At 42.1% G+C, this 27496-nt stretch overlaps 1 protein-coding gene across 1 annotated transcript in view; it reads right to left on the reverse strand.

Annotated features, from left to right (window-relative positions):
- Positions 1-26583, reverse strand: part of LOC139400114 (NEDD8-conjugating enzyme UBE2F) — an 87897-nt gene extending 61314 nt beyond the window's left edge. Inside the window, exons 1-4 of the mRNA XM_071145146.1 lie at positions 26361-26583; positions 20179-20314; positions 13245-13274; positions 11282-11347 (exon numbers count right to left, since the gene is read on the reverse strand). Of these exons, the coding sequence (XP_071001247.1) occupies positions 11282-11347; positions 13245-13274; positions 20179-20296 (214 nt within the window). The 5' untranslated portion in view covers positions 20297-20314; positions 26361-26583. The remainder of the gene's footprint in view (positions 1-11281; positions 11348-13244; positions 13275-20178; positions 20315-26360) is intronic.
- Positions 26584-27496: the final 913 nt, after the last annotated feature.

Raw genomic sequence — 27496 nt, forward strand, 5'->3', positions numbered from 1 at the left:
CCCAGCTCCATGATGAGCCTCGTCAAGGCCAGTGGGTGGGTCGAGGCTACGTGCAACACTGTGCGAGGCCGCCCACGAGAACAGAAAGGGGCGGACAAGCCCCTCGACGGGGATAACCTTGGAATACATATTGAGATATCACAGAGGTGTCCCACACTTTCCATCTCCCCCCAAAAAATGGTAACAATAATCATTCGTAGCCATGCGTAGTCTCAACTACAATGCAAATAGTAAAATACTCTAAACATGCGTTCCGGTAGGACAACAATACGGAATAAAATCTGTAAAATAGTTGGTCCCCTTTGGTACCAGTACCAATGCCAGAAACAGTCAGCAGGTTAGAAACCTAACAAATCAAATTGCCCTTGATAACAGCAACAGATGAGGTAGTAGTCACTCAGATTGCACCACGTGGAAGGGAATCGCCAAAACACTCTTCTGATGTTAACACACATGCCGTTAACAAATAGAACTGTAAAAATATCTGAACACTATGAAGTGGATATCAACACACACGTACTCAATTACATGCTCGCTTACACATACGGACTTACACACACACACCCCTGATCTTGTGCTCATCTCGCCATCTCTCTATTGTCGAGAACTGTTTTATAATTTAATGTTTGTTTCTTTTTTATGTATTCGTCTACAAGTTTCTATATGTTTACAACAAGCAAGGGGAAGATATCAGAATAGGAGCATTGGGGAATAATAACATATTGTACAGAATACATTTGTACTGTAGTGAAGCCGTCTCTAGAGTAACGCAGGGTCTCTTTCATGATCATGGGAAACATGAATTGCTATGAAAATGCTGGGATGTTTTTCAATGATGTTAAAGGTAATTATGATGCAACTATGACAGTGATACGATATGAATTACAATTATCCTCATGGATATTAAGGCTATACCCACTACATGTTACACAAAGACACTCAACCGTGCAAATTGTCGGAGTTACTATTTATTTGGACATCACATATTATAGTCTTACTCTTACACAGACATTGTACACACTCTCACTAAATCACATCCAATTTCATACACATCAACCTACTCAGATTTACTACACATAAAATATATTGTCTTAATTTTCTAACATCTGTGGCATTGGCTCACAGGCAAACAGGCAAGGGAATAAAACAAATATTGCTAGAACCTATTTCTTGAATTCTAAATATCAGACATTTGAAAGCTCTAATTTTGACCGTCATAATACCTCTGATGGCAGTAACTTTACAAGCACTAATTATGGTCAATTTAGAGTGAGGATAGTATCTAGTTATGGTAAGGAGTGAAATAAGTATAGCTAGTTCTAATTATAACGGTTTAGCAGATTATAAAAAAAGAAGATCAGTCTTTACGTGGCTAAAAGAAAAGGAATATAACAATCTGTTTACAGGAAACTCACTCTACATCCTTAGATAAAGTTGTGTGGAAAAAGGAATGGGGTGGTGAAATAATTATCTGTCATGGACAAAGGAACTCAAAAGGTGTGATATGAATTAACAAACATTTCAATCGGAATGTGCAAATAGTCAGGAATGATGATTCGCAAGAAAGGTGGATCTTTTTGATTATGAAAGTGGATGAAAAAGAGATTTGGCTCATTAATCTATATGGTCTAAATCAGGATGATCCATACTTGTTTGAAAACATTTATAGCAATTTGTTGAACTTACAGGCAACAAATGATCAAATCATTATGGTAGGAGACTAACACAGGTGTTAAGTTGGGCGTAAAAGTTATCATTCTACAAACTATTATCACCATGCCCTTTAGGAAATCACAAATATTATGGACACATTAGAAATAGTGGATATTTGGACACTAAAAAACCCTGACCTAGTGAGATATACATGGAGACTTAATCAAGCTAGTCGTCTTGCCTACTTTGTCTCTTTCTCTCTTGCATAAAGGTTCAAAAAGTTTTAATAGGAGACAGAATGTGATCGGATCATCATCTAATTGGCCTTCACATAATTCAGATTGTCCACGTGGACGGGGATATTGGAAATTTAATCAAAGTTTACTGGAGGACAACATTTTTAACTAAGACAAAATAATTTAGAGCTTCCAGTATAATATAGGTTCAGAAAATCCCCTTATTGTTTGGGATAGCTTTAAAACGTACCTTCAGGGGTCAATCAATTCAATATTCATCAATAATAACAAAGCAGTTTCTGGCTAAAAGACACAAACAAGGGAAATCCATGAACTAATAGTACATGTAGATAGCAATAAAAATGATACCACAGAGATGCAAAATAAGTTAGAGGAAAAACAAAAAGAACTTGAGGAATTTATTCAAGCAAACTGAATAGAATATGGAGAAAAATTAAAAATTCTTCCCGAATCTCCAATACGGGAATGCTAACAAAAATACATTTGCAGAAACTCATTGCTGAAGACCGTCATCTATGACTCTTCAAATTATATTTTAAAAGTGGAAGCTAAATATTTTAGGGAGATGTTCTCTTTTCCGTCTCATCCTCTCCCACTGAATGAAGATTACGGTAAGGAATTCTTTCCAAATAATATTTAAAAAATGGAAAATTAACAAATCTACAGAAAGATCAGTGAGAAGGCCAAATTAGAGGCTATTAAATTCTTTCAGCCTGGAAAAACCCCAGGGCTTGATGGCATACCGGTAGAGGTATATCAAGCCTTTTTTGGTATACTAAAAGCTCCATTGTTAGATGGTTTTAACTACTCCTATAGAAATGGTAGTCTGTCAGGTACTCAGCAGGAAGGTCTGATTTCTCAGGGTATTGCCCTCAGGTAGCCTGTTTCTGGTCTCAGGTTCAAGAATGGCTGAAAATGCATAGCATTGATCTAAAATTGACCCTGGAAATAGTACTGTTAGGAGATCTGGAAAGACTGGGTCAGTCAATTACTAATATTCTTAGTAAAAATAATGATCTTCAACTCGCAATCTGTGGATTCTACTTGATTAGATAGAAATTGTACGTTAAACATCACAGCATAGTTGAAAGACATGTTGCATAGAAATCCGAAGAGGGTGGCCAGCAGAGATAGGTGGGAAGGGCTGAGGGAAGCTGAGGGTTGGGATGTGGTATTGGAGACAAGTGGGAGTAGAGTTGATGCGCGGGAGATAATGATGGTCAAAGATTAAAACTAGTTAAGTCAAAGTCAAAAATAAAGTCAAAATAAAACATAATAAAAAGTCTGTTTGAATGACACTGAGGGGCAGTGTTTTTGCAGCTAATGCCGGTTTGCCTTAGGCTGATGCCGTGCAGGTGTTTGTACACATGTACAAACACCCACTCATTCAAATAAACGCATACAAGAACACACACATACAGTGGGGCAAAAAAGTATTTGGTCAGCCACCAATTGTACAAGTACTCCCACTTAAAAAGATGAGGCCTGTAATTTTCATCAAAGGTACACTTCAACTATGACAAAAAAAAAATCAGAAAATCACATTGTAGGATTTTTTATTAATTTATTTGCAAATTATGGTGGAAAATAAGTATTTGGTCAATAACAAAAGTTCTCAATACTTTGTTATATACCCTTTGTGGCAATGACAGAGGTCAAACGTTTTCTGTAAGTCTTCACAAGGTTTTCACACTCTTGCTGGTATTTTGGCCCATTCCTCCATGCAGATCTCCTCTAGAGCAGTGATGTTTTGGGGCTGTTGCTGGGCAACACGGACTTTCAACTCCCTCCAAAGATTTTCTATGGGGTTGAGATCTGGAGACTGGCTAGGCCACTCCAGGACCTTGAAATGCTTCTTACGAAGCCACTCCTTCGTTGCCCGGGCGGTGTGTTTGGGATCATTGTCATGCTGTAAGACCCAGCCATGTTTCATCTTCAATACCCTTGCTGATGGAAGGAGGTTTTCACTTAAAATCTCACGATACATGGCCCCATTCATTCTTTCCTTTACACGGATCAGTCGTCCTGGTCCCTTTGCAGAAAAACAGCCCCAAAGCATGATGTTTCCACCCCCATGCTTCACAGTAGGTATGGTGTTCTTTGGATGCAACTCAGCATTCTTTGTCCTCCAAACACGACGAGTTGAGTTTTTACCAAAAAGTTATATTTTGGTTTCATCTGACCATATGACATTCTCCCAATCTTCTTCTGGATCATCCAAATGCTCTCTAGCAAACTTCAGACGGGCCTGGACATGTACTGGCTTAAGCAGGGGGACACGTCTGGCACTGCAGGATTTGAGTCCCTGGCGGCGTAGTGTGTTACTGATGGTAGGCTTTGTTATTTTGGTCTCAGCTCTCTGCAGGTCATTCACTAGGTCCCCCGTGTGGTTCTGGGATTTTTGCTCACCGTTCTTGTGATCATTTTGACCACACGGGGTGAGATCTTGCGTGGAGCCCCAGATCGAGGGAGATTATCAGTGGTCTTGTATGTCTTCCATTTCCTAATAATTGCTCCCACAGTTGATTTATTCCAACCAAGCTGCTTACCTATTGCAGATTCAGTCTTCCCAGCCTGGTGCAGGTCTACAATTTTGTTTCTGGTGTCCGTTGACAGCTCTTTGGTCTTGGCCATAGTGGAGTTTGGAGTGTGACTGTTTGAGGTTGTGGACAGGTGTCTTTTATACTGATAACAAGTTCAAACAGGTGCCATTAATACAGGTAACGAGTGGAGGACAGAGGAGCCTCAACCTCCTGGTGTTAGGGGGCAGTATTTTCATTTTTGGGAAAAAAAAACATTCCCGTTTTAAACGGGATATTTTGTCAGGAAAAGATGCTAGAATATGCATTAAAAATTGACAGCTTTGGATAGAAAACACTAACGTTTCCAAAACTGTAAAGATATTGTCTGTGAATATAACAGAAATGATGTTGCAGGCGAAAGCCTGAGAAAAATCCAATCCGGAAGTGCCCCAGGTTTTGAAAGCGCTGCGTTCCAATGACTCTCTATTCAGCTGTGAATGTATCAACGAGCTTACGCTTACTCTGTTGAAGAATAGCCGTAGGCGGCCACATTGCGTAAGTGGTCACATGGTGGCTCCGAGCGAGATTCTCGCGTAAAATAGAGGTAGCCATTACTCCAATCGGTCCTAGTGAAAAACGAATTGTCCCGACGGATATATTATCCAACAGATATTAGAAAGACACCTTGGGGATGGATTCTAAACAACGTTTGCCATGTTTCTGTCGATATTATGGAGCTAATTTTGAATATTTTTCGGCTTGTGGTGACCGCAATTTCCGGGCGATTTCTTAGCCAAACGTGAACAAACGGAGCTATTTCGCCTACAAAAATAATATTTTGGGAAAATTTTTTACTTTGGCTGTCTACCTGGGAGTCTCGTGAGTGAAAACATCCGAAGTTCATCAAAGGTAAACAATTTAATTTGATTGCTTTTTTGATTTCCGTGACAAGGTTGCCTGCTGCTAGCAAGGCATTATGCTATGCTAGGCTATGATAAACTTACACAAATGCTTGTCTAGCATTGGCTGTAAAGCATATTTTGAAAATCTGAGATGACAGGGTGATTAACAAAAGGCTAAGCTGTGTTCCAATATATTTCACTTGTGATTTTCATGAATAGGAATATTTTCTAGGAAGATTTATGTTATGCTAATTAGTATCAGATGATGACAACGGTCCCGTTCACGGGATGGGGTGTCACTACAGGTTAAAGAAGAAGTTACAGGTCTGTGAGAGCCAAGAATCTTGCTTGTTTGTTATTGACCAAATACTTATTTTCCACCATAATTTGCAAATAAATTCATTAAAAATCCTACAATGTGATTTTCTGTTTTTTTTTTCTCATTTTGTCTGTCACAGTTGAAGTGTACCTATGATGAAAATTACAGGCCTCTCATCTTTTTAAGTTGGAGAACTTGCACAATTGGTGGCTGACTAAATACTGTTTTGCCCCACTGTACATGTAAGTGCCAGACATGCACACAAACATATACAGTTGGCATTGCTGTTATGATTTTAGTTGTCCTTGATGTCCTTCGTTTTTTTTGTGTTGTTTTTGGCATTGTTGTTTGTTGTTTTCTGTTTTTTTTCTCTTTAGTTCATTCTCTTGGTTGTTGGTGTAAAAGTAAAGATAAATTCATAGAAAAAGACTCAAGTTAAATACCCCAGTAAAATACTACTTGAGTAAAAGTCTAAAAGTATTTGGCTTTAAATATAGTTAAGTATCAAAAGTAAAAGTATGAATAATTTCAAAATCCTTATATTAGGAAAACCTGATATAAATTTATGAACGAAGCATGTGCTTAGTGAGTCCGCAAGATCAAAGGCAGATGACCAGGGATGTTCTCTTTTTTTTTTTTTTTTTTTCCCTTTTTCTCCCCAATTTCGTGGTATCCAATTGTTGTAGTAGCTACTATCTTGTCTCATTGCTACAACTCCCGTACGGGCTCGGGAGAGACGAAGGCTGAATGTCATGCGTCCTCCGATACACAACCCAACCAGCCGTACTGCTTCTTAACACAGCACGCATCCAACCCGGAAGCCAGCCGCACCAATGTGTCGGAGGCTACACCGTGCACCTGGCAACCTTGGCTAGCGCGCACTGCGCCCGGCCCGCCACAGGAGTCGCTGGTGCGCGATGAGACAAGGAGATCCCTATCGACCAATCACTCCCTAACCCGGACGACGCTAGGCCAATTGTGCGTCGCCCCACGGACCTCCCGGTCGCGGCCAGGGGACTCTGATGGCACAGCTGGCGCTGCAGTACAGCGCCCTTAACCACTGCGCCACCCGGGAGGCCAGGGATGTTCTCTTGATAAGTACGTGAATTGGACCCTTTCCCTGTCAAAATGTAACAAGAACTTTTGGGTGTCAGGGAAAATGTATGGAGTAAAAGGTATATCATTTTCTTTAGGAATGCAGTGAAGTAAAAGTTGGCAAAAATATAAATAGTAAAGTACAGATACCACAAAAAAAACTACTTAAGTAAAAATACTTTCAAGTTCTACTTAAGTAGTTTACACCACTGTCCATAGGTCATCCCTCTAGACTGTCCGAAGCTGGTGCCTTACAGCTGTAGTTATCAACTTAGGATAGTGCCCTAAGCAACACACCACTAAGTATGACCGCCCTAGATATGACAGACAACATTTTATGATAGAGTAATTTAACCACAAGCATGGACATATAGAGGAAAGTCCAATTAGATGATGGTGTGGTAAGTACATTACCGTTCAAAAGTTTGGGGTCACTTAGAAATGTCCTTGTTTGTGAAAGAAAATAAAATATTTTATCCATTAAAATAACACCAAATTGATCAGAAATACAGTGTAGACATTGTTAATGTTGTAAATGACTATTGTAGCTGGAAACAGATTATTTTTTTTATATCTACATAGGCGTATGGAGGCCCATTATCAGCAACCATCACTCCTATGTTCCAATGTCACGTTGTGTTAGCTAATCCAAGTTTATCATTTTAAAAGGCTAATTGATCATTAGAAAAACATTTTGAAATTATGCTAGCACAGCTGAAACTGTTGTCCTGATTAAAGAAGCAATAAAACTGTCCTTTAGACTACTTGAGTATCTGGAGCATCAGCATTTGTGGGTTCAATTACAGGGTAGGGGGCAGTATTTTCACGTCCTGATGAAAAGCATGCTTAAAGTAAACTGCCTGTTACTCAGGCCCAGAAGCTAGGATATGCATATAATTGGTAGATTTGGAAAGAAAACACTCTAAAGTTTCTAAAACTGTTAAAATAATGTCTGAGTATAACAGAACTGATATGGCAGGCGAAAACAGCAATCTACACACAAGACCCCTTAATGAAAAGCAAAAACAGATTTTAAAAAATATATATTTAAAAATGTAGGGATAGTGTATTAATAATAAAAAATAAAAAAAGGATTCAGACCCTTTGCTATGAGACTCAAATTGAGCTCCGATGCATCCTGTTTCCATTGATCATCCTTGAGAGGTTTCTACTACTTGATTGGAGATCTGTAGTAAATTCAACTGATTGGAAATTATTTGGAAAGGCACATACACCTATCTATATAATGTCCCACAGCTGACAGTGCATGTCAGAGGAAAAACCAAGCCATGAAGTCGAAGGAATTGTTCGTAGAGCTCCGAAACAAGTGTGTGTTGAAGCACAGATCTGGGGAAGGGTACCAAACATTTCTGCAGCATTGAATGATCTCCATCATTCTTAAAATGGCAGACCTTTTGAACCACCAAGACTCTTCCTAGAAAGTGTGCAATCAGGGGAGAAGGGCCTTGGTCAGGGAGGTGGCCAAGAACCGGATGGTCACTGACAGATTTACAGAGTTCCTATGTGGAGATGGGAGAACCTTCCAGAAGGACAACCATCTCTGCAGCACTCCACCAATCAGGCCGTTTTGGTAGAGTGGCCAGACAAAAGCCACTCCTCATGACAGCCCGCTTGGAGTTTGCCAAAAGGCACCTAAAGACTCTCAGACCATGAGAAACAAGATTCTCTGGTCTGAAGAAAGCAAGATTGAACTCTTTGGCCTGAATGCCAAGTGTCACGTCTGAAAGAAACAGCATCATGCTGTGAGGATGGTTTTCTGCGGCAGGGACTGGGCGGCAAAGACGAATGGAGCAAAGTACAGAGAGATACTTAATGAAAACCTACTCCAGAGCGCTCAGGACCTCAGACAGAGGCAAAGTTTCACCTTCCAACAGAACAATGGCCCTAAGCATGCAGCAAGTCTCTGATTATCCTTGAGTGGCCCAGCCAGAGCCACGGACTTGAACCTGATTGAACATCTCTGAAGAGACCTGAAAATAGCTGTGCAGCAACGCTCCCCATCCAACCTGACAGAGCTTGAGAGGATCTGCAGAGAAGAATGGGAGAAACTCCCCAAATACAGGTGTGCCAAGCTTGTAGTGTCATACCCCAAAATACTCGAGGATGTAGTCACTGTCAAAGGTGCTTCAACAAAGTACTGCATAAAGGGTCGGAATACTTATGTAAATGTGATATTTCCGTTTATTATAAATTCACAAAAATGTCTAAAACCCTGTTTTTGCTTTGTCATTATGGGGTATTGTATGTAGATTGAGGGAATGTATTAAATTGCAGAATAAGGCTGTAACCTAACAAAATATGGAAAAAGTCAAAGGGTCTAAATACTATCCTTAGGCACTGTAATTCTGAGGCTGAGACTCCCAGACAGTCACTCGCCTCTCTACCGGTCATTAGAGGTCAACTCCAGAGCAGGGGAGCCATGCCTTTAGTAAGTTAATACAATAGCAGGCTCAAGAGGAGAGAATACACTTGACTCAGCGTTAAGAGGGCTCAGAGAGCACCCGTGCACAAACAGACGCGCACACACACTAAAATGACTGCTCAGCATATAAAATATGCCTCCTTTCGAGAGTGACTGGCTGACAGCACTGCAGAAATAGAGAGGTGATAGAGAGGTGGCTCCTAAACACACCACATCCAAATTCATGACATTACCTCTTCTCTTGGTATTTTAATTAGAGCCGGGAGAACCTGTGGGTTTTGCCAACATCACCTGTGTAGTAGAAACTCGAAGGATAATTTATCTACGGGTCATTCCGCAATTAATTATCATTCCCACAGGCTGTGAATTTAAAAAGAGTCAACTGCTGGGGCTGGGCGGTCCTCTCAATCGTGCTCTGAGGCACTGACACAGACTGTGAATGAGGAGCTAGTATTAGAGGGCTTTTCACACTGCATGATCTTAGCCCTGGGCTTTGTGCAGAGCAGATTATTTAGGTCCCCCCAATCGGAATCTTTTCAACCAAAAACTTCATAGACCTCGAGGAGTGCGGGCCTGACAGCAGAGGGACATTTTGGAGCTTGTCGTACCAAAGTACAGCATGAGGGTAATTGTTAAATCAGCCCTCGAACAGGGACTATGGAGGCACCTCAATGTTCCAACCTATGCAAGGTATTGAGGAGCTTGGTTCTAAAACAGTTCAGTTGGTGAAATGAGATGCTATCCACTATCTCCATGCTAGATCAAGCTCTCAAACAGAGTTGAGCATTACAGGTGCCCTGCTGACACGGAGATATTACAAAATGGTACAGGCTCTCTTTAAAAACAAAAAAGGTCTGAGAAAAAAAATGCAGCAGATGTGAGGAAAGTGGCAAAACATTACAAATGCACTGCATTAAACATGCATGTTGCTGTGCCCATCCTCCTGAGCCTGGACAGGGCAGGCTAAACACATGGGGCAGCTAGCCAAGTCTCCTGGCTCCACAGAGGGAGAACAACAGCTATTCTGTCCCCAGTTCCTACTACTCACTCCCCAGCTAAACCACACTGCCCTCTGTGACCTCCAAACAGGCTGTCTTTGAATACTCCAGAATAACACTGCTCTAATGGTGACAACCAACAGTGCAGTATCAGAGAATCTGCTGATACTGCACTTTATGAAGGCTAAAGGAAGGAACTGAGCTCATTTAGCAAGAGAAGAAATGAGGTGCACATACCTGGAGAAGGGTGGGTGTGTACGTGATGAAATACACACACACACACACACACACACACACACACACACACACACACACACACAGAGAGAGAGTTAGGAGAACAAAGTCTCCTAAGGCATGAATAATTCCAGGCTGCTCCAGTAACAGTACGTCTTCAGACTACAGTATACAGGACAGGTATGCACTAGGCAGCGCTCTAAGACAGGACCTGCCTGGGGAATAATGATGGCTGCCTGCCTGCCATCCTGCTGGAGACAGCCTGCATTTAAATACAGGGAACAACCACTTAGGCTAGAACAGGACGTGCTGTCACAGACATGATCCAGGACTCTCAATTACCTTCCTGAGAAGCAGAACTTTTGCCTGGGGAGCAGTTCTCAATAGGGGACTATAGAATACTCAATAATAAGTTTGTACTGGTACAGCTTGTCATTGGTGTGAGCTACAACTTTGGATAATGGTGACAATAGTCTAAAAGAACAGCACATGATTTTATTTTTATCAGTGTGATACTCAGCTGGCATGGAGTTTATGCCCTTTAAAAGCACTGCAGTCTGCAGCAATTAGAGAAATCGCTGATGTAGTCCATCTTAGACTTGACCTCCTGACCTCACTGATCCAGTTTAACTCTGAGGTCAACGGTTTGGAGAATACAATTACTTAAGCGCTGCCACTTATTAAGAGCCTACTTCTAAAGGTTGACTGAAGGGATTAGAAACAGCTTCCAGACTGTCATCATACCTTACTATCCTAGTAACTAGCTCACTGCACACTTGTGTTATACAATTGTTATTTATGTAGGTCTACATACACACAGGTTGGCTATTAGTGAGATGGGGGCTGGTGGGGTCTTACCTGGAGAGACAGCCAGCTGAAAGTGATGTAGCTTGTTCTCATCAGGGAAGCTGGCTTTACACGTACCTAAGGTGGGGAAGAGGTGAGAGAGAGGATAAGGGCATATCTCTCAGTTGTTATTAGCCAACATTTACAGTTGAATTGATATTTTCTGGGAAATGTACATAGTTATCTTAGATTCAAATATATTATGTGTACATTATAAATCTAGGTCTACACTATCTTTGTTATCTCTATGTTATGCTAATACAGTACCGGTCAAACGTTTTAGAACACCTACTCATTCAAGGGTTTTTCTTCATTTTTACTATTTTCTACATTGTAGAATAATAGTGAAGACATCAAAACTATCAAATAACATATGGAATAATGTAGTAACCAAAAGTATTGAACAAATCAAAATATATTTTATAATTGAGATTCTTCAAATAGCCACTGCACTGCTGTCATCAAGGCATTATTGGCATTCCCTCAAATAGCTTCACCTGGAATGCTTTTCCAACAGTCTTGAAGGAGTTCCCACATATGCTGAGCACTTGTTAGCTGCTTTTCCTTCACTCTGAGGTCCGACTCATCCCAAACCATCTCAATTTGGTTGAGGTCGGGGGATTGTGGAGGCCAGGTCATCTGACGCAGCACTCCATCACTCTCCTTATTGGTCACATAGCCCTTACACAGCCCGGAGGTGTGTTGGGTCATTGTCCTGTTGAAAAACAAATGATAATGGAACTAAGCCCAAACCAGATGGGATGGCGTATCACTGCAGAATGCTGTGGTAAACCTGCTGGTTAAGTGTACCTTGAATTCTAAATAAAATCACTGACAGTGTCACCAGCAAAGCACCCCCACACCTTCTCCTCCATGCTTCACAGTGGGAACCACATATGCAGAGATCATCCGTTCACCCACACCGTGTCTCACAAAGACACCGCAGTTGGAACCAAAAATCTCCAATTTCGACTCCAGACCAAAGGATACATTTCCCCGGGCTAATGTCCATTGTGTTTCTTGGACCAAACAGGTCTCTTCAGTAGTGGTTTCTTTGCAGCAATTCGACCATGAAGGCCTGAGTCACGCAGTCTCCTCTGAACAGTTAATGTTGAGATGTGTCTGTTACTTGAACTCTGAAGAATTTATTTGGGCTGCAATTTCTGAGGCTGGTAACTCTAATGAACGTGTCCTCTGCAGCAGAGGTAACTCTGGGTCTTCCATTCCTGTGGCGGTCCTCATGAGAGCCAGTTTCATCATAGCGCTTGATGGTTTTTGCAGATGCACTTGAAGAAACTTTCAAAGTTCTTGAAATTTTCCGTAATTACTGACCTTCTCTTTGCTTATTTGAGCTGTTCTTGCCATTATATAGACTTAGTCTTTTACCAAATAGGGCTACCTACTTTGTCACAACAAAACTGATTGGCTCAAACGCATTAAGGAAAGAAATTCCACAAATTAACTTTTAATAGGACGCAACATTAATTGAAATGCACCTCATGAAGCTGGTTGAGAGAGAATGCCAAGAGTGTGCAAAGCTGTCATCAAGGCAAAGGATGGCTATTTGAAGAATCTCAAATATATTTGAATTTGTTTAACACTTTTTTGGTTACTACATGATTCCATGTGTTATTTCATAGTTTTGACGTCTTTACTATTATTCTACAATGTAGAAAATAGTCAAAATAAAGAAAAACCCTTGAATGAGTAGATGTTCTAAAACATTTGACCGGTGGTGTATATATATCAATGGAGAACTGTATTTGGCTATAAAAGTAAGAAGTAGAAGTCTATGATCATCATCCATTTTCCAGTGGCTCTTAATCTCCCCCTGGTGTTCAGACAGGAGCACTACATCCGAGCCATCCACCGCTGCCTGCAACTGACTCTTCAGTTACTAATGAGCCATGGGAACATCAAACACATCATTCACATGAATCCGCAACTTTTTTTATGTTGCACTGCATACACTTACTAGGAAGGTTGGCTTCAAGTTCTGCAACTTCTGCAATATGAGAGAGAGAGAGAGAGAGAGTCGTCAAACTAAAACTAAGAATCCTGATCCTGATTGTGTGGGTAGCTAGGAGAGCGCAGTCAGTGGTGTGCACCAAATCCTAAGGGAACAACATCATATCCCACGCTCCCTTCCCTTCTCTCTCAGCCCTGTGTTGTTGGAATGCTACAAACTTACTAGAAAACACTCCTGCAAAAAAAAGTTACCTTATCATTCATAGGCTGAATGTGTGACTGAAACAAATATTATGAAATGGTTGCTACAGTAATTATTTACCTCATAAATCAGGTTGTAAATTAATCAAAACAAAGACAATATGATTGATAAACCTGCAGACAGTTCAGCAAATAATTTGTACCACAGTCAGGTTGTCTACAGTTTCAAGTTAATGTCACAGGCATTTCACTGTACTTGTGCACTTCTTGCAAACTCCAAATCCAAAAATACAGTAATCAATATAGCACTAAACATGAGAAAAAACAAAACAAGCAATAAAAATAAGACGACAAGTAAGTATATACAGGGTCAGTTCCAGAACCATAAATACAATGGGCAGGGACACTGGAGTGGAGGGAGGGAGATATACAGTACAGTGGTGAGGTGACTAGGCATCAGTATATACTGTATGATAAACAGAGTAGCAGCAGTGTATATGATGATTGTATGAAAAGTTGAGTATAAATGTAAACTCATCAAAAAAAGAAACGTCCTCTCACTGTCAACTGCGTTTATTTTCAGAAAACCTAACATCTGTAGATATATCTATGAACATAACAACTGAGACAAACTGAACAAGTTCCAGAGACATGTGGCTAACAGAAATGGAATACTGTGTCCCTGAACAAAGGGGGGTCCAAATAAAAAGTAAGTCAGTATCTGGTGTGGCCATCAGCTGCATTAAGTACTGCAGTGCATCTCCTCCTCATGGACTGCCCCAGATTTGCCCGTTCTTGCTGTGAGATGTTACCCCATTCTTCTACCAAGGCACCTGCAAGGTCCCAGACATTTCTGTGGGGGGGCCTAGCCCTCCCTCACCCTCCGATCCAACAGGTTCCAGACGTTCTCAATGGGATTGAGTGCCGGGCTCTCCGCTGGCCATAGCAGATCACTGACAGAATGAGCAGTATGGCTGGTGGCATTGTCATGCTGGAGGGTCATGTCAGGATGAGCCTGCAGGAAGGGTACCACATGAGGGAGGAGGATGTCTTCCCTGTAACGCACAGCATTGAGATGGCCTGCAATGACAACAAGCTCAGTCCGATGATGCTGCGACACACCGCCCCAGAACATGACGGAGCCTCCACCTCCAAATCAATCCTGCTCCAGAGTACAGGACTCGGCGTAAAGCTCATTCCTTCGACGATAAACGCGAATCCAACCATACCCCTAGCGAGACAAAACCGCGACTCATTAGTGAAGAGCACTTTTTGTCAGTCCTGTCTGGTCCAGCGACGGTGGGTTTGTGCCCATAGGCGACATTGTTGCCGGTGATGTCTGGTGAGGACCTGCCTTACAACAGGCCTACCAGCCCTCTGTCCAGCCTCTCTCTGCCTATTGTTGACAGTCTGAGCACTGAGGGACGGATTGTGCGTTCCTGGTGTAATTCGGGCAGTCGTTGTTGCCATCCTGTACCTGACCTGCAGGTGTGATGTTCGGATTTACCGATCCTGTGCAGGTGTTGTTACACGTGGTCTGCCACTGCAATGACGATCAGCTGTCTGTCCCGTCTCCCTGTAGTGCTGTCTTACACAGAACCCAAACCGGCTGTGCGAGTGTGCCATCCTGCACCATTGTGCATACATTTATTTTGTCTCCCGACACCAAACGCGATCACGACACGCAGGTTCAAATATCAAAACAAACTCTATACCAATTACATTAATTTGTGGACAGGTCGAAAAGCATTAAACACTTATGGTACTTGAGTTAGTTAGCTTGCTAGCTAATTTGTCTTATTTAGCTAGCTTGCTGTTGCTAGCCAGCTATTTTGTCCTGGGATATAAACATTGAGTTGTTATTTTCCATGAAATGCACAAGGTCCTCTACTCTACAATTAATCCACACATTAAACGGTCAAACTAATCGTTTCTAGTCATCTCTCCTCCTTCCAGGCTTTTTCTTCGCTTGGCAACTTTTACAAATTAGGTGCATTACCGCCACTGACCTCTTTCGTCTTTCAGTCACCCATGTGGGTATAACCAATGAGGAGATGGCACGTGGGTACCCGCTTCTATAAACCAATGAGGAAATGGGAGAGGCAGGACTTGCAGCGTGATCTGCATCAGAAATAGAACTGATTTCTATTTTAGCCCTTGGCAACGCAGATGCTCGTTGGGGCGTGCGAGCAGTGTGGGTGCAATAATTGAATAACATAGATTTCTAAATGTATTTTGCAACGCAGATCTCAGCGATCACTGCTTCATTGCCTGTATCCGTAATGGGTCAGCGGTTAAACGACCTCCACTCATCACTGTCAAATGCTCCCTGAAACACTACAGCGAGCAGGTCTATCTAATCGACCTGGCCGGGGTATCCTGGAAGGATATTGATCTCATCCCGTCAGTAGAGGATGCCTGGTTATTTTTTTATTTTTATTATTATTATTTTTTTTTAATGCTAACCATCTTAAATAAGCATGCCCCATTCAAGAAATTTAGAACCAGGAGCAGATATAGCCCTTGGTTCTCCCCAGAACTGACTGCCCTTAACCAACACAAAAACATCCTATGGCGTTCTGCATTAGCATCGAACAGCCCCCATGATATGCAGCTGTTCAGGGAAGCTAGAAACCATTATACACAGGCAGTTAGGAAAGCTAAGGCTAGCTGTTTCAAGCAGAAATGTGCTTCCTGCAACACTAACTCAAAAACGTTCTGGGACACTGTAAAGTCCATGGAGAATAAAAACACCTCCTCCCAGCTGCCCACTGCACTGAAGATAGGAAACACTGTCACCACTGATAAATCCACTATAATTGAGAATTTCAACAAGCATTTTTCTACGGCTGGCCATGCTTTACACCTGGCTACCCCTACCCCGGTCAACAGCACTGCACCCCCCACAGCAACTCGCCTAAGCCTTCCCCATTTCTCCTTCTCCCAAATCCAGTCAGCTGATGTTCTGAAAGAGCTGCAAAATCTGGACCCCTACAAATCAGCCGGGCTAGACAATCTGGACCCTTTCTTTCTAAAATTATCTGCCGAAATTGTTGCCACCCCTATTACTAGCCTGTTCAACCTCTCTTTCGTGTAGTCTGAGATTCCCAAAGATTGGAAAGCAGCTGCGGTCATCCCCCTCTTCAAAGGGGGGGACACTCTTGACCCAAACTGCTACAGACCTATATCTATCCTACCCTGCCTTTCTAAAGTCTTCGAAAGCAAAGTCAACAAACAGATTACCGACCATTTCGAATTTCACCATACCTTCTCTGATATGCAATCTGGTTTCAGAGCTGGTCATGGGTGCACCTCAGCCACGCTCAAGGTCCTAAACGATATCATAACCGCCATCGATAAGAAACATTACTGTGCAGCCGTATTCATTGATCTGGCCAAGGCTTTCGACTGTCAATCACCACATCGGCAGACTTGACAGCCTTGGTTTCTCAAATGATTTCCTCGCCTGGTTCACCAACTACTTCTCTGATAGAGTTCAGTGTGTCAAATCGGAGGGTCTGCTGTCCGGACCTCTGACAGTCTCTATGGGGGTGCCACAGGGTTAAATTTTTGGACCGACTCTCTTCTCTGTATACATCAATGATGTCGCTCTTGCCGCTGGTGAGTCTCTGATCCACCTCTACGCAGACGACACCATTCTGTATACTTCTGGCCCTTCTTTGGACACTGTGTTAACAACCCTCCAGGCAAGCTTCAATGCCATACAACTCTCCTTCCGTGGCCTCCAATTGCTCTTAAATACAAGTAAAACTAAATGCATGCTCTTCAACCGATCGCTGCCTGCACCTGCCCGCCTGTCCAACATCACTACTCTGGACGGCTCTGACTTAGAATACGTGGACAACTACAAATACCTATGTGTCTGGTTAGACTGTAAACTCTCCTTCCAGACCCACATCAAACATCTCCAATCCAAAGTTAAATCTAGAATTGGCTTCCTATTTCACAACAAAGCATCCTTCACTCATGCTGCCAAACATACCCTTGTAAAACTGACCATCCTACCAATCCTCAACTTCGGCGATGTCATTTACAAAATAGCCTCCAATACCCTACTCAACAAATTGGATGCAGTCTATCACAGTGCCATCCGTTTTGTCACCAAAGCCCCATATACTACCCACCATTGCGACCTGTACGCTCTCGTTGGCTGGCCCTCGCTTCATACTTGTCGCCAAACCCACTGGCTCCATGTCATCTACAAGACCCTGCTAGGTAAAGTCCCCCCTTATCTCAGCTCGCTGGTCACCATAGCATCACCCACCTGTAGCACGCTCTCCAGCAGGTATATCTCTCTGGTCAACCCCAAAACCAATTATTTCTTTGGCCGCCTCTCCTTCCAGTTCTCTGCTGCCAATGACTGGAACGAACTACAAAAATCTCTGAAACTGGAAACACTTATCTCCCTCACTAGCTTTAAGCACCAACTGTCAGAGCAGCTCACAGATTACTGCACCTGTACATAGCCCACCTATAATTTAGCCCAAACAACTACCTCTTTCCCTACCCTATTTATTTTATTTATTTTGCTCCTTTGCACCCCATTATTTTTATTTCTACTTTGCACATTCTTCCACTGCAAATCTACCATTCCAGTGTTTTACTTGCTATATTGTATTTACTTTGTCACCATGGCCTTTTTTTGCCTTTACCTCCCTTATCTCACCTCATTTGCTCACATCGTATATAGACTTGTTTATACTGTATTATTGACTGTATGTTTGTTTTACTCCATGTGTAACTCTGTGTCGTTGTGTGTCTAACTGCTTTGCTTTATCTTGGCCAGGTCGCAATTGTAAATGAGAACTTGTTCTCAACTTGCCTACCCGGTTAAATAAAAAATTAAAAAAACGCTTGCGCACGTGACACGAGCGGTGTGGTCAGCCTATTAGGCGTGTCACAGTTCGGACATGGCAATTTATTGCCCTGGCCACATCTGCAGTCCTCATGCCTCCTTGCAGCATGCAGATGAGCAGGGACCCTGGGCATCTTTCTTTTGGTGTTTTTCTGAGTCGGTAGAAAGGCCACTTTAGTGTCCTACGTTTTCATAACTGTGACCTTAATTGCCTACCGTCTGTAGGCTGTTAGTGTCTTAACGACCGTTCCGCAGGTGCATGTTCATTAATTGTTTATGGCTTGAACAAGCATAGGAAACAGTGTTTAAACCCTTTACAATGAGCATGTGTGAAGTTATTTTGAGTTTTACAAATTATCTTTGAAAGACCGGGTCCTAAAAACGGGGCTGTTTCTTTTTTTGCTGAGTTTATGTGTATATTATGTGTGTGTGAGCAAATGATGGAATGAGTGCTTGTATGTGTGTTGGAGTGTCAGTATGTGTGTGTAGGGCCCTGAGCATGTGCATAGAGACAGTGCAAAAAAGTAAATAAATACAAGGGTCAACTCAGATGACTGTACAGTAACTGTAACCTCAACCTCACTAGGGAGTCCTGTGGGGAGAGAAGGGGTTACTCTTTTGTGTTCCCCTTTCCTTACTATCTCTGCCGGTGCTGAGGTGAGAAGTAAGTTATCTTGCTCTAGGTACAGCTTAGGAGCTTCCATACAGTGCTGTGCAAGCAATATTAAAAGAATAAATCATGACACAATTGTGAATGGACTGTCTGTACTGCATATGTATTATGAATGGGTGCTGGGCTATTTCCATCAATACAATTCATTGGACTGATGCAGTTTCAGCTCCACACCTTTACAGAAAGAAAAGCATGTTCCCTCCCTCAGATCTCAGAGGGAGTATTGGACTGTGTACTTTGTGGCAAACTGCCTTCAGTGGATGTTAGGGTGAATGATTAAAAGAGGATAAACTTTGGACATTATGCCCCAGTGGTAAGACACAAAACAGTGATAGCTACGGACAAGGAGGTGGAGAAGGAGGGAGGTGGAGAAAGAGGAGGGAGGACACATGTGAATCTGTCAGGGAGTCTAGAGGAGCGGATGACGACGAAGCTACATCCGGACAGTGTTCCTGTTCTGCTAACGTTCAAAGCCCACCTCCTCAATCACTAGACAGATAGGCACAACCAGAGATGTTTGACTCTAGCTAGCTATTCAGGAAACTCTAGAGGAAGTGGTAAAATGTGACCTTGCGACGGTATCGGCTCTGCACTGTGTAGGCTAAGAGCATCCAAACATAACAGACAACTCAAATGACAGACAGAATTTGACAACTTTTTCTGCCCTTGCTGGGGAATTTGTCTTGACCTGACCAACACAGGAAATTAACAAAAAGAATAAAAGCCATTAATGTAACTCAAAGAAGAAAAAAAAATACTTGGAGGAATCACAGAGAAGAAACTGACGAAAGAACATCCACAGTGACTGAACAGAAAGACATCCATTCTCCTTTGCATAAGATGGGCTTCTGACCTGGAATTTGAATGGATTTTTAAAGAAAGCAGAACTACAGAGCTTGAAACAGAACATGGAGTGTGGAGGAATAAAATTAGAGGAGATTGGTCAAGGACAGACGATTAAGGGACTGGGATGGTGAGACTATAGAGAAGAAGAGTGAGCAACAGGAATACAGGGATCAAAATGTAAAGAACTAAAGACAGTATGAAAAGATTAAAAAAGAAAGACGGACAGATTTGAATTTCTTTGAAATTCATGAGAAGAGCATTAGGTTCACCCAGATGCTAGAAGTCTGAAAAGACTAACTGGAGGAGACGGATAGATACATTTACAGAAGGTCATGTGTGTTGTACCTTTGATGAGCAGCCTGTCCCTGATAGAGACCCTGTGAGAGGAGTCGGAGGGGCCCCCAGGGGCCCTGCCAGTCTTCACCCCCTCGTCCCTCTTCAGTTTACTGGCCAACGTCAGCATGGCTACCCTACGCTCTCTCTTGAAAACACACAATAACAGCAGTGGATCAGTGTGTGACATGATGCATAAGAGACAGGGATGTAGTGATATTACAATATGACCAATTCATAATAGTAGTAGGCTATAGACAACATGAAAGGAGAAATAAAAGAACGAAATAGGCCTGAATACACTTCCCTTTGCTTGATGTTCACATTACATGAAGTGAGGTCTTGCCAGAGCGTGTACAGGTGCTAACTGCTACCCACAAAGCCCTTTGTCCCACCAGCGTGTGGCTGGGTGTGTTAGTTGTGGCTTCTTGTCCCCTGCAGGCCCAGTGGAATTGGGACACTTAGCACCCCTGGGACTCAAAAAGTCACTGCATCCCCCAAAAGCCACTGCAGCAACAAAGTTGCTGAGAACAGCAGTGGCTGCTCAATCACATAACCTGATGACTAATTCATGCACCTGCAACATTCACTGTCGATAGGAACTACATGTGATGTGAAACATGTCTGATAGACTGGCACAGTGGCACACCTAACGGAATTAATCCAAAAATCACTTAGCTTGGCAACCGGTAGCCAGGCCCAAGTCAGCTACTTGATGTTAACACTGTCATGCGAGACCACAAAATCAGTGGTATTCAGTTATAACAAGACTTCTTTGTGGAGCTACCTTCCATTGTACTTTCGCCAGTGCTGTTACTTAGCCTACATAGAGTTTGACAGTTTAATAGTGATTAGTCATTTAAGTCAGAGTTAATTCAAGCATTACTCTAAAACACAAAGCCCATGTCTGATAGCTCCTCTGTGTGTTTTAATGAGCTGAACTTCTCCTCAATCACTTCCCTATGCTACATTCTACCACCACAGAGAAGAGACCAACCAACCAGCACTTGACCTTCAGCAAACAGAAACACTGTTGTTAGCTAGAGTTGTTCTTTTGGACAACTTACACCTTGCATTCCCTTTAGGTGTGCAGTTGGATATGGGCTAGGTGTAAGCAATGTCCCAGTGGCTTGGGCAGGAGGCAGGCTAGGGTAAAGGCATAGAGGTTAGGTGTTGTTTTCAAACCAAGTCCCAACAGTAACTATTTCCCAAGTCAGTCCTTATGGACCCAGATTCGTCCTAGTCTAATTCATGTTTGTCCCAGACATAACAGAAAACGACATAACTGCTTAAAAACATTAAGGGGAGAGGTAGTATTAACTTCCCAGCTGTTCCCGCCTTTGATCACAATGAGTAGACTAATCCCAGCCAGGCTAATTAAGAGGAAATAATAAAGAGTGTACACTGATTAGGTGTTCTATATCCAATTAGACTGACACTGAGAGATGGTACACAGGGCTGCAGGCACTCTTTAAGGGGTACGGAGACGGTTGATTTGGAGCGTATCGCAGTGTTGCAATGTAATTTTTCGTCACAAAAATGGAGGCTTCGTGTACTAGTCTCCGAAATCCAACGTACAGTACTCCTGCGCATATGAAAAGTGCCATGCTTCCTTTTAGACGTGATTCATACGTGATTCTAGGCTACTTTGAAATTTAAAAACAGCTGTAGCCCTTTACTTTTTTTTCTTCTTCTATGTGACAAAAAATGACAACATTCTATTTTTAGCTGATATGGGAGCGAATACATTGAAGCAGCATATCAAATTTGATAATGTTGTAGGTCACACTGGAGTCTTTCCACCTCCAAAAGCACAAGAAAGAGCAGACACCATCTAAGATTGTTTCTGTAGTTAGAAAAGTAACATTTGCATTCCTGAAACATTATTTTGTTGGAATATAATTAAAGAAATTAAACTAATTGATTGCACCGAAATTGGCCATTTTAATTTATAGGACTCACATAATCTATATATATCTATATCTATATATATTTATCCTAACATCCGATTTGGACCATTGGTCTAATTCTTCCCAACAATGATCAAAAGCCGCCAACGGACCCCACACCAATCCCACCCCAACAACCAGTATACAGTATCAGTTATGTCTCCGTGTCATCCTTCGTAATGTAATCTATGTGAAGCTGGTGATGTTGTATTTCCCGTTTGGAGAAATTAGCCATTGAAGTCGATTGCATTATTTAACGTAAATGTGTTAAATAAAACAGTGTGTTCGGCCCGCCTTTTCCTGTAGTCTACGATCAGCTACGTAGTCTTGCTCACATTGAGGGAGAGGTTGTTGTCCTGGCACCACACTGACAGTTAGTTCTCTGACATCCTCCCTATAGGTTGTCTCATCGTTGTCGGTGATCAGGCCTACCACTGTTGTGTCGTCAGCAAACTTAATGATGGTGTTGGAGTCGTGTTTCGCCATGCAGTCGTGGGTGAACAGGGAATACAGGCGGGGACTAAGTACACACCCCTGAGGGGCCCCAGTGTTAAGGATCAGCATGGCAGATGTGTTGTTGCCTACTCTTACCACCTGGGAGTGGCCTGTCAGGAAGTCCACGATCCAGTTGCAGAGGGAGGTGTTTAGTCCCAGGGTCCTTAGCTTAGTGGGCACTATGGTGTTGAACGCTGAGCTGTAGTCAATGAACAGCATTCTCACATAGGTGTTCCTTTTGTCCAGGTGAGAAAGAGCAGTGTGGAGTGCGATTGAGATTGCGTCATCTGTGGATCTGTTGGGGCGGTATGCGAATTGGAGTGGGTCTAAGGTGTCCCGGGAGGATGCTGTGAGCCATGACCAGCCTTTCAAAGCACTTCATGGCTACTGACGTGAGTGCCTCTGGTGGTAGTCATTTAGGCAGGTTAGCTTCGCTTCCTTGTGCACAGGGACTATGGTGGTCTGCTTGATACATGTAGGTATTACAGACTTGGTAAGGGAGAGGTCGAAAAGATCAGTGAAGACACCTGACAGTTGGTCCTCGCATGCTTTGAGTACACGTCCTGGTAATCCGTCTGGCCCAGCGGCTTTGTGAATGTTGACCTGTTTAAAGGTTTTGTTCACATCAGCAACCGATAGTGTTATCACACAGTCATCATGAGGGTTTGTTTTTTTACACAAAGTGGCAAAGAAAATATTGTGATCCATTTAAAAAACACAGGAAACCACTTTCACACTGATTTATGGTAAATGATGCAAGCAACTTCAATGGCTCATTTCTCTAAACGTGGGGGGAAGATAAAAATAAATAAATAAACATTTAAATCACCAGGCTCACCAGGAATACACTTCAAAGGATGAAAAAGCTATACTTCAAGCTGGAGCTCCAAACTACTTGTCAGATACAGAGAAATGATACTGTCGTGGTTGTTGGGGTGGGATTGGCATGGGGTGTGAGGGGGACCATGGGTGGCTTTGGACCATTTTATTGGCTACCACACATTTTACTCAATGGCAGGAAGAAGTTTGGTCCATATTGGATGTTGAGTACTATATTTGTCGAATATTATGCGAATCCTATAATTTAAAAGGGCTAAAAGGTGTCCAATGCTCCAAAAATCCAACTCCACCCACAAGCGTAGATCAATTGAGTGAAGCTTGTATGGGCCTTTGGACTCTTGACTTTAATCAGCTTGTTTACTGTGTTCTCAGTAGTCAGCTCAGTCTTACAATGAGAAGATGGTTGGCATGATGCAGGGTTAAACTCTATCAACACACCTGGATGCACTGTTATCTAGGGCCATTGAGGAGCTGTGTTGCTGAAATCCCCCCAAAATGCTTGGCAGCAGACGACAAACTGTCGGGGGTGATGCAGCACAGAAGCACAACAATACAGCGGCTCAGTGTGACCAACTTGTAATTTCTGTACGAGTCATTCGCCCGCTATGAGACTGGCCATCCCGATAGGGTTATTCTCTTAGTTCAGCTCTGAGTGGATGTCATATTTGGCTAGTGGCTAGGACTGCTACCCAGAATAATTTAAATAGTTCAGCTTGAGTTGAAGAATCACTAAATGACTAGCCTACTCAGTTTCAAACAAAGGAATGTGTCTGAATCGGCATGCATTCATGCTGCACTAAGAACTGCAGTCAAGCCTGTTCTTGAACAAGTTCAAGGCAAAGTTTATACCAGACTATAATGAAGTTGTTTCAATCCATCAAATCATCCTTGTTCTGAATGTAAAAGGAACAAAAACCACCAGGCCTGGGATGTCTGCACCTGAACCAGAATATCAACCCCAAAATCTTAAAATGAATAGGCCCTGCCGCACTAGGCTGCCTGTGCCTATGTAGAGTGAGTGCTTGTGTTTATAGGAGTGACAGAGGCCTAGGTATCAGATATCAGTGTGTCCATGAAATGTGCCCAGTATGACCCCCACCTGCTTCAGCTGTCACTGCCTGCCTGCACTACAGGGCAGGCTCACGTACTGTAGCTTTGTCCCCCGACAAGGGATTCTGTTGTTGGGACATTGGGCATGTAAAAATGGCTTGGTGGAGCCATCTGAGCGGTTGGCTATAGATTCCCTTACCTGCTAGTGACTTAATGCTGATTGACTACATTTCTGACTCACTACAGGTTGTCCGGCAAGAACAAGGCAGATGTTCCATATCCAGAGTTTTATTCTCACCACCACACAGTTGTACACACATACAACAAAGAAGTAATCTTGTGGTTCTATAAAAGGAAAGAAAAAAAACACATTAATGGAAGCTAATACAACTGATCTACACATAGCCAACGATCTGTATCGGCCCAATGTCCCAACAAAATCTCTCAACAAAATCTCTCGTTGCGGCACGAAGCTAGCTCAAAGTGCAGTCTGCACAGGGCCTACATTTAGGCCTAACTTAAAAGCCACTTGTCCTAGCTATGTTAACAGACAGACAATGTAAGTAATTCCACAGCATGTTCACAATAGATTGGTTGTTAATTTCCCATAGCACAGCTACCAGTGTCTTTCTTTCTGAATTTCATTGCATTGTACTTACTTTCCGGTTGGTCCTTTTGCAGGTAGGAATGTGAGACAATATAATCGACAGGAAAGTAGAATGAAATACAATGTTCAAAGTACTGGCAGTGCTTTCAGATTTCTATCACCTGAAGCATGGGCAAAATAAGAAAATACATGCACGCCGCACAAGGATACTTGCCAAGCTCGTGCACAAGTTTAAATTGTTCTGCACAAGCTTCAGGTGATAGAAATCTGAAAGCACTACCAGCACCTTGAAAAGTTGATTGAATTATACTTTCCTGTGGAAACCACACAGACAACAGGTAAAGTAAGATAAAATATCATTGTATTCAACATTCTGGCTTGTAGAGATAGTGCAAGGAAACTTTTGCCTGTTCCTAGCACTCATTTATGTCAAAAGTTGAATCCAATAAAATTCACCGTTGGGTCTCCAGGCTACTAGTTTCTCAGCTAAATGAAAGCAGGGCAGAGCTGCACTGCACCAAGGCAGGCAGTCAACAAGCTAAGACTCCCCATATAGTTATGCCAGGATTATGATGCTTTTGACAAATAAACAAGAAGTGAAACTCAGGACTTAGTTAGGGTGTGGCAAGCAAGGAAGGCGATACTTGCACAGATAGCTAAAGCATAGCTAGTTACACAGCAAGAAAACACTGATAAATAACGTTAGCTAAGATTAGTTGTGACATCCGTGTAGTAAACATATTTAGCTAACGTTAACTAGCTAACTTTACACAATGTTTCCTGTGTAGTAGCTAAAGTTAGCTACTGTAGTGCTAAAAATGCAATGACATCACATATGAAGCTAACTAGGTAGCTAGACAAGTAATATTTAGGAAGCTACTTATTTAATCACTCCCGCAATCTAGTTAGCTATGGGTTTAGTTTAGCTAGCTAACTTTAGTAAGCTACATACCAACATAGTAGAGTAGTTAAGATGTTAACGTTAGCCGCTAGAAACCTAGGTAGGTAGCAGGAAACGTAGCTACCAACTGGCTAGCCAACGTTAGCTATCGAAATATGCACTAACTTTCAGTGTTACAATGTTAGACTGGGATGACAACTGGAGCGATTCATAAAAACACACCTAAGGGTGATAGCTATGTTTCTACCTGAGATATCTAGTTATATAGCTATTGTTTTTATCAAATGAAATGTCACTTGGCTTGCTAGCAAGCTAGGCGAACATGCTAGCTAATGTCTGCCCCGTTGTTTACCTGCTGTCTCAGAGAAACGCTCCCTCTACACCATAATCAACGACACTCGGAATCAAGCCTCTTGCTGCACCTGCAGCGACAGATTAAAACTGAATTTCCGTCGCCAAACAACCTCTCAAATATATAATGAGAAATGTTAATACTGAAATGTAAAAAAGCTGACAATCAGTTGTAACAACTCCGCTGCCGGTGTCATTAACGGAAGTGCAGGGATTGTTCCGTTAGTTATTGTTGTCCGGCCAAATATCAAATAAAACATGTGTTCCGCTAGACAAATAAAATGAAATAGGCAACACAGTTGGGCAAAATATGTAACACATCATTATTATGTTATGTAGACAACACAATATTTTATTGTTTTTTAAATGGTAAGGTGATTATTGGTTGGAAAAATATGCCAGCATGTTCATCATGGCTTTATCTGACAATATGTTGTGTCATTTTCAGCACAGGATACATTTCAGTAGTTGTCTGTTTTACAGTTCCAGCTTGCAGTCACAATCGACAACTGAATGCATAAAACAGAACCGGAAAAGTCATTCACACAAAAATACATGAAATCGCCCTAATAATTGTTTTGTAAATTATGTTTTTTAGTTACATACCATGTTAAGATTCAGATTCAGATCAACTTTATTATCCCACCAGGGGGAAATTCATTTTGTCATATGCTTAAAGAGACGGTGCATAAAACATGAAAACACAGAAACAACACAATATAATTCATTCAAAGTGCTTTAGCTAAACATTTAAAGTGAAAGTGCAATATACTGCATACTCGAGGGACCAAAATACTATCTATTAAACAGCCTAATGGCAGTTGGAATAAAATAGTCTATATAGCTATCCGTTTTAATTTACTTTGAAGAAGTCTCTTTCCCCTTGTCCGGCTGCTGTTGTGACTGAATTTTTAATGAAGATGATGAGTACTGTCCTGTAAAATGCTTTCAAGTTTTAGGAGGATGAGTTTTGTGTACAGATTGGTAGCTGATTCTTGATCTATACCAATTATCCTTACCACTGTCCTTATCAAGCGCTGAAGCTTGACTTGGTCTTGCACTCGCATGTTTAAAAACACGCATATCAGACCAAAGGACAGCACACTCTGTTTTATTTCACCTTTATTTAACTAGGCA

Source organism: Oncorhynchus clarkii, chromosome 3 (assembly GCF_045791955.1).
Source record: "Oncorhynchus clarkii lewisi isolate Uvic-CL-2024 chromosome 3, UVic_Ocla_1.0, whole genome shotgun sequence".
Classification (NCBI taxonomy): Eukaryota; Metazoa; Chordata; class Actinopteri; order Salmoniformes; family Salmonidae; genus Oncorhynchus; species Oncorhynchus clarkii.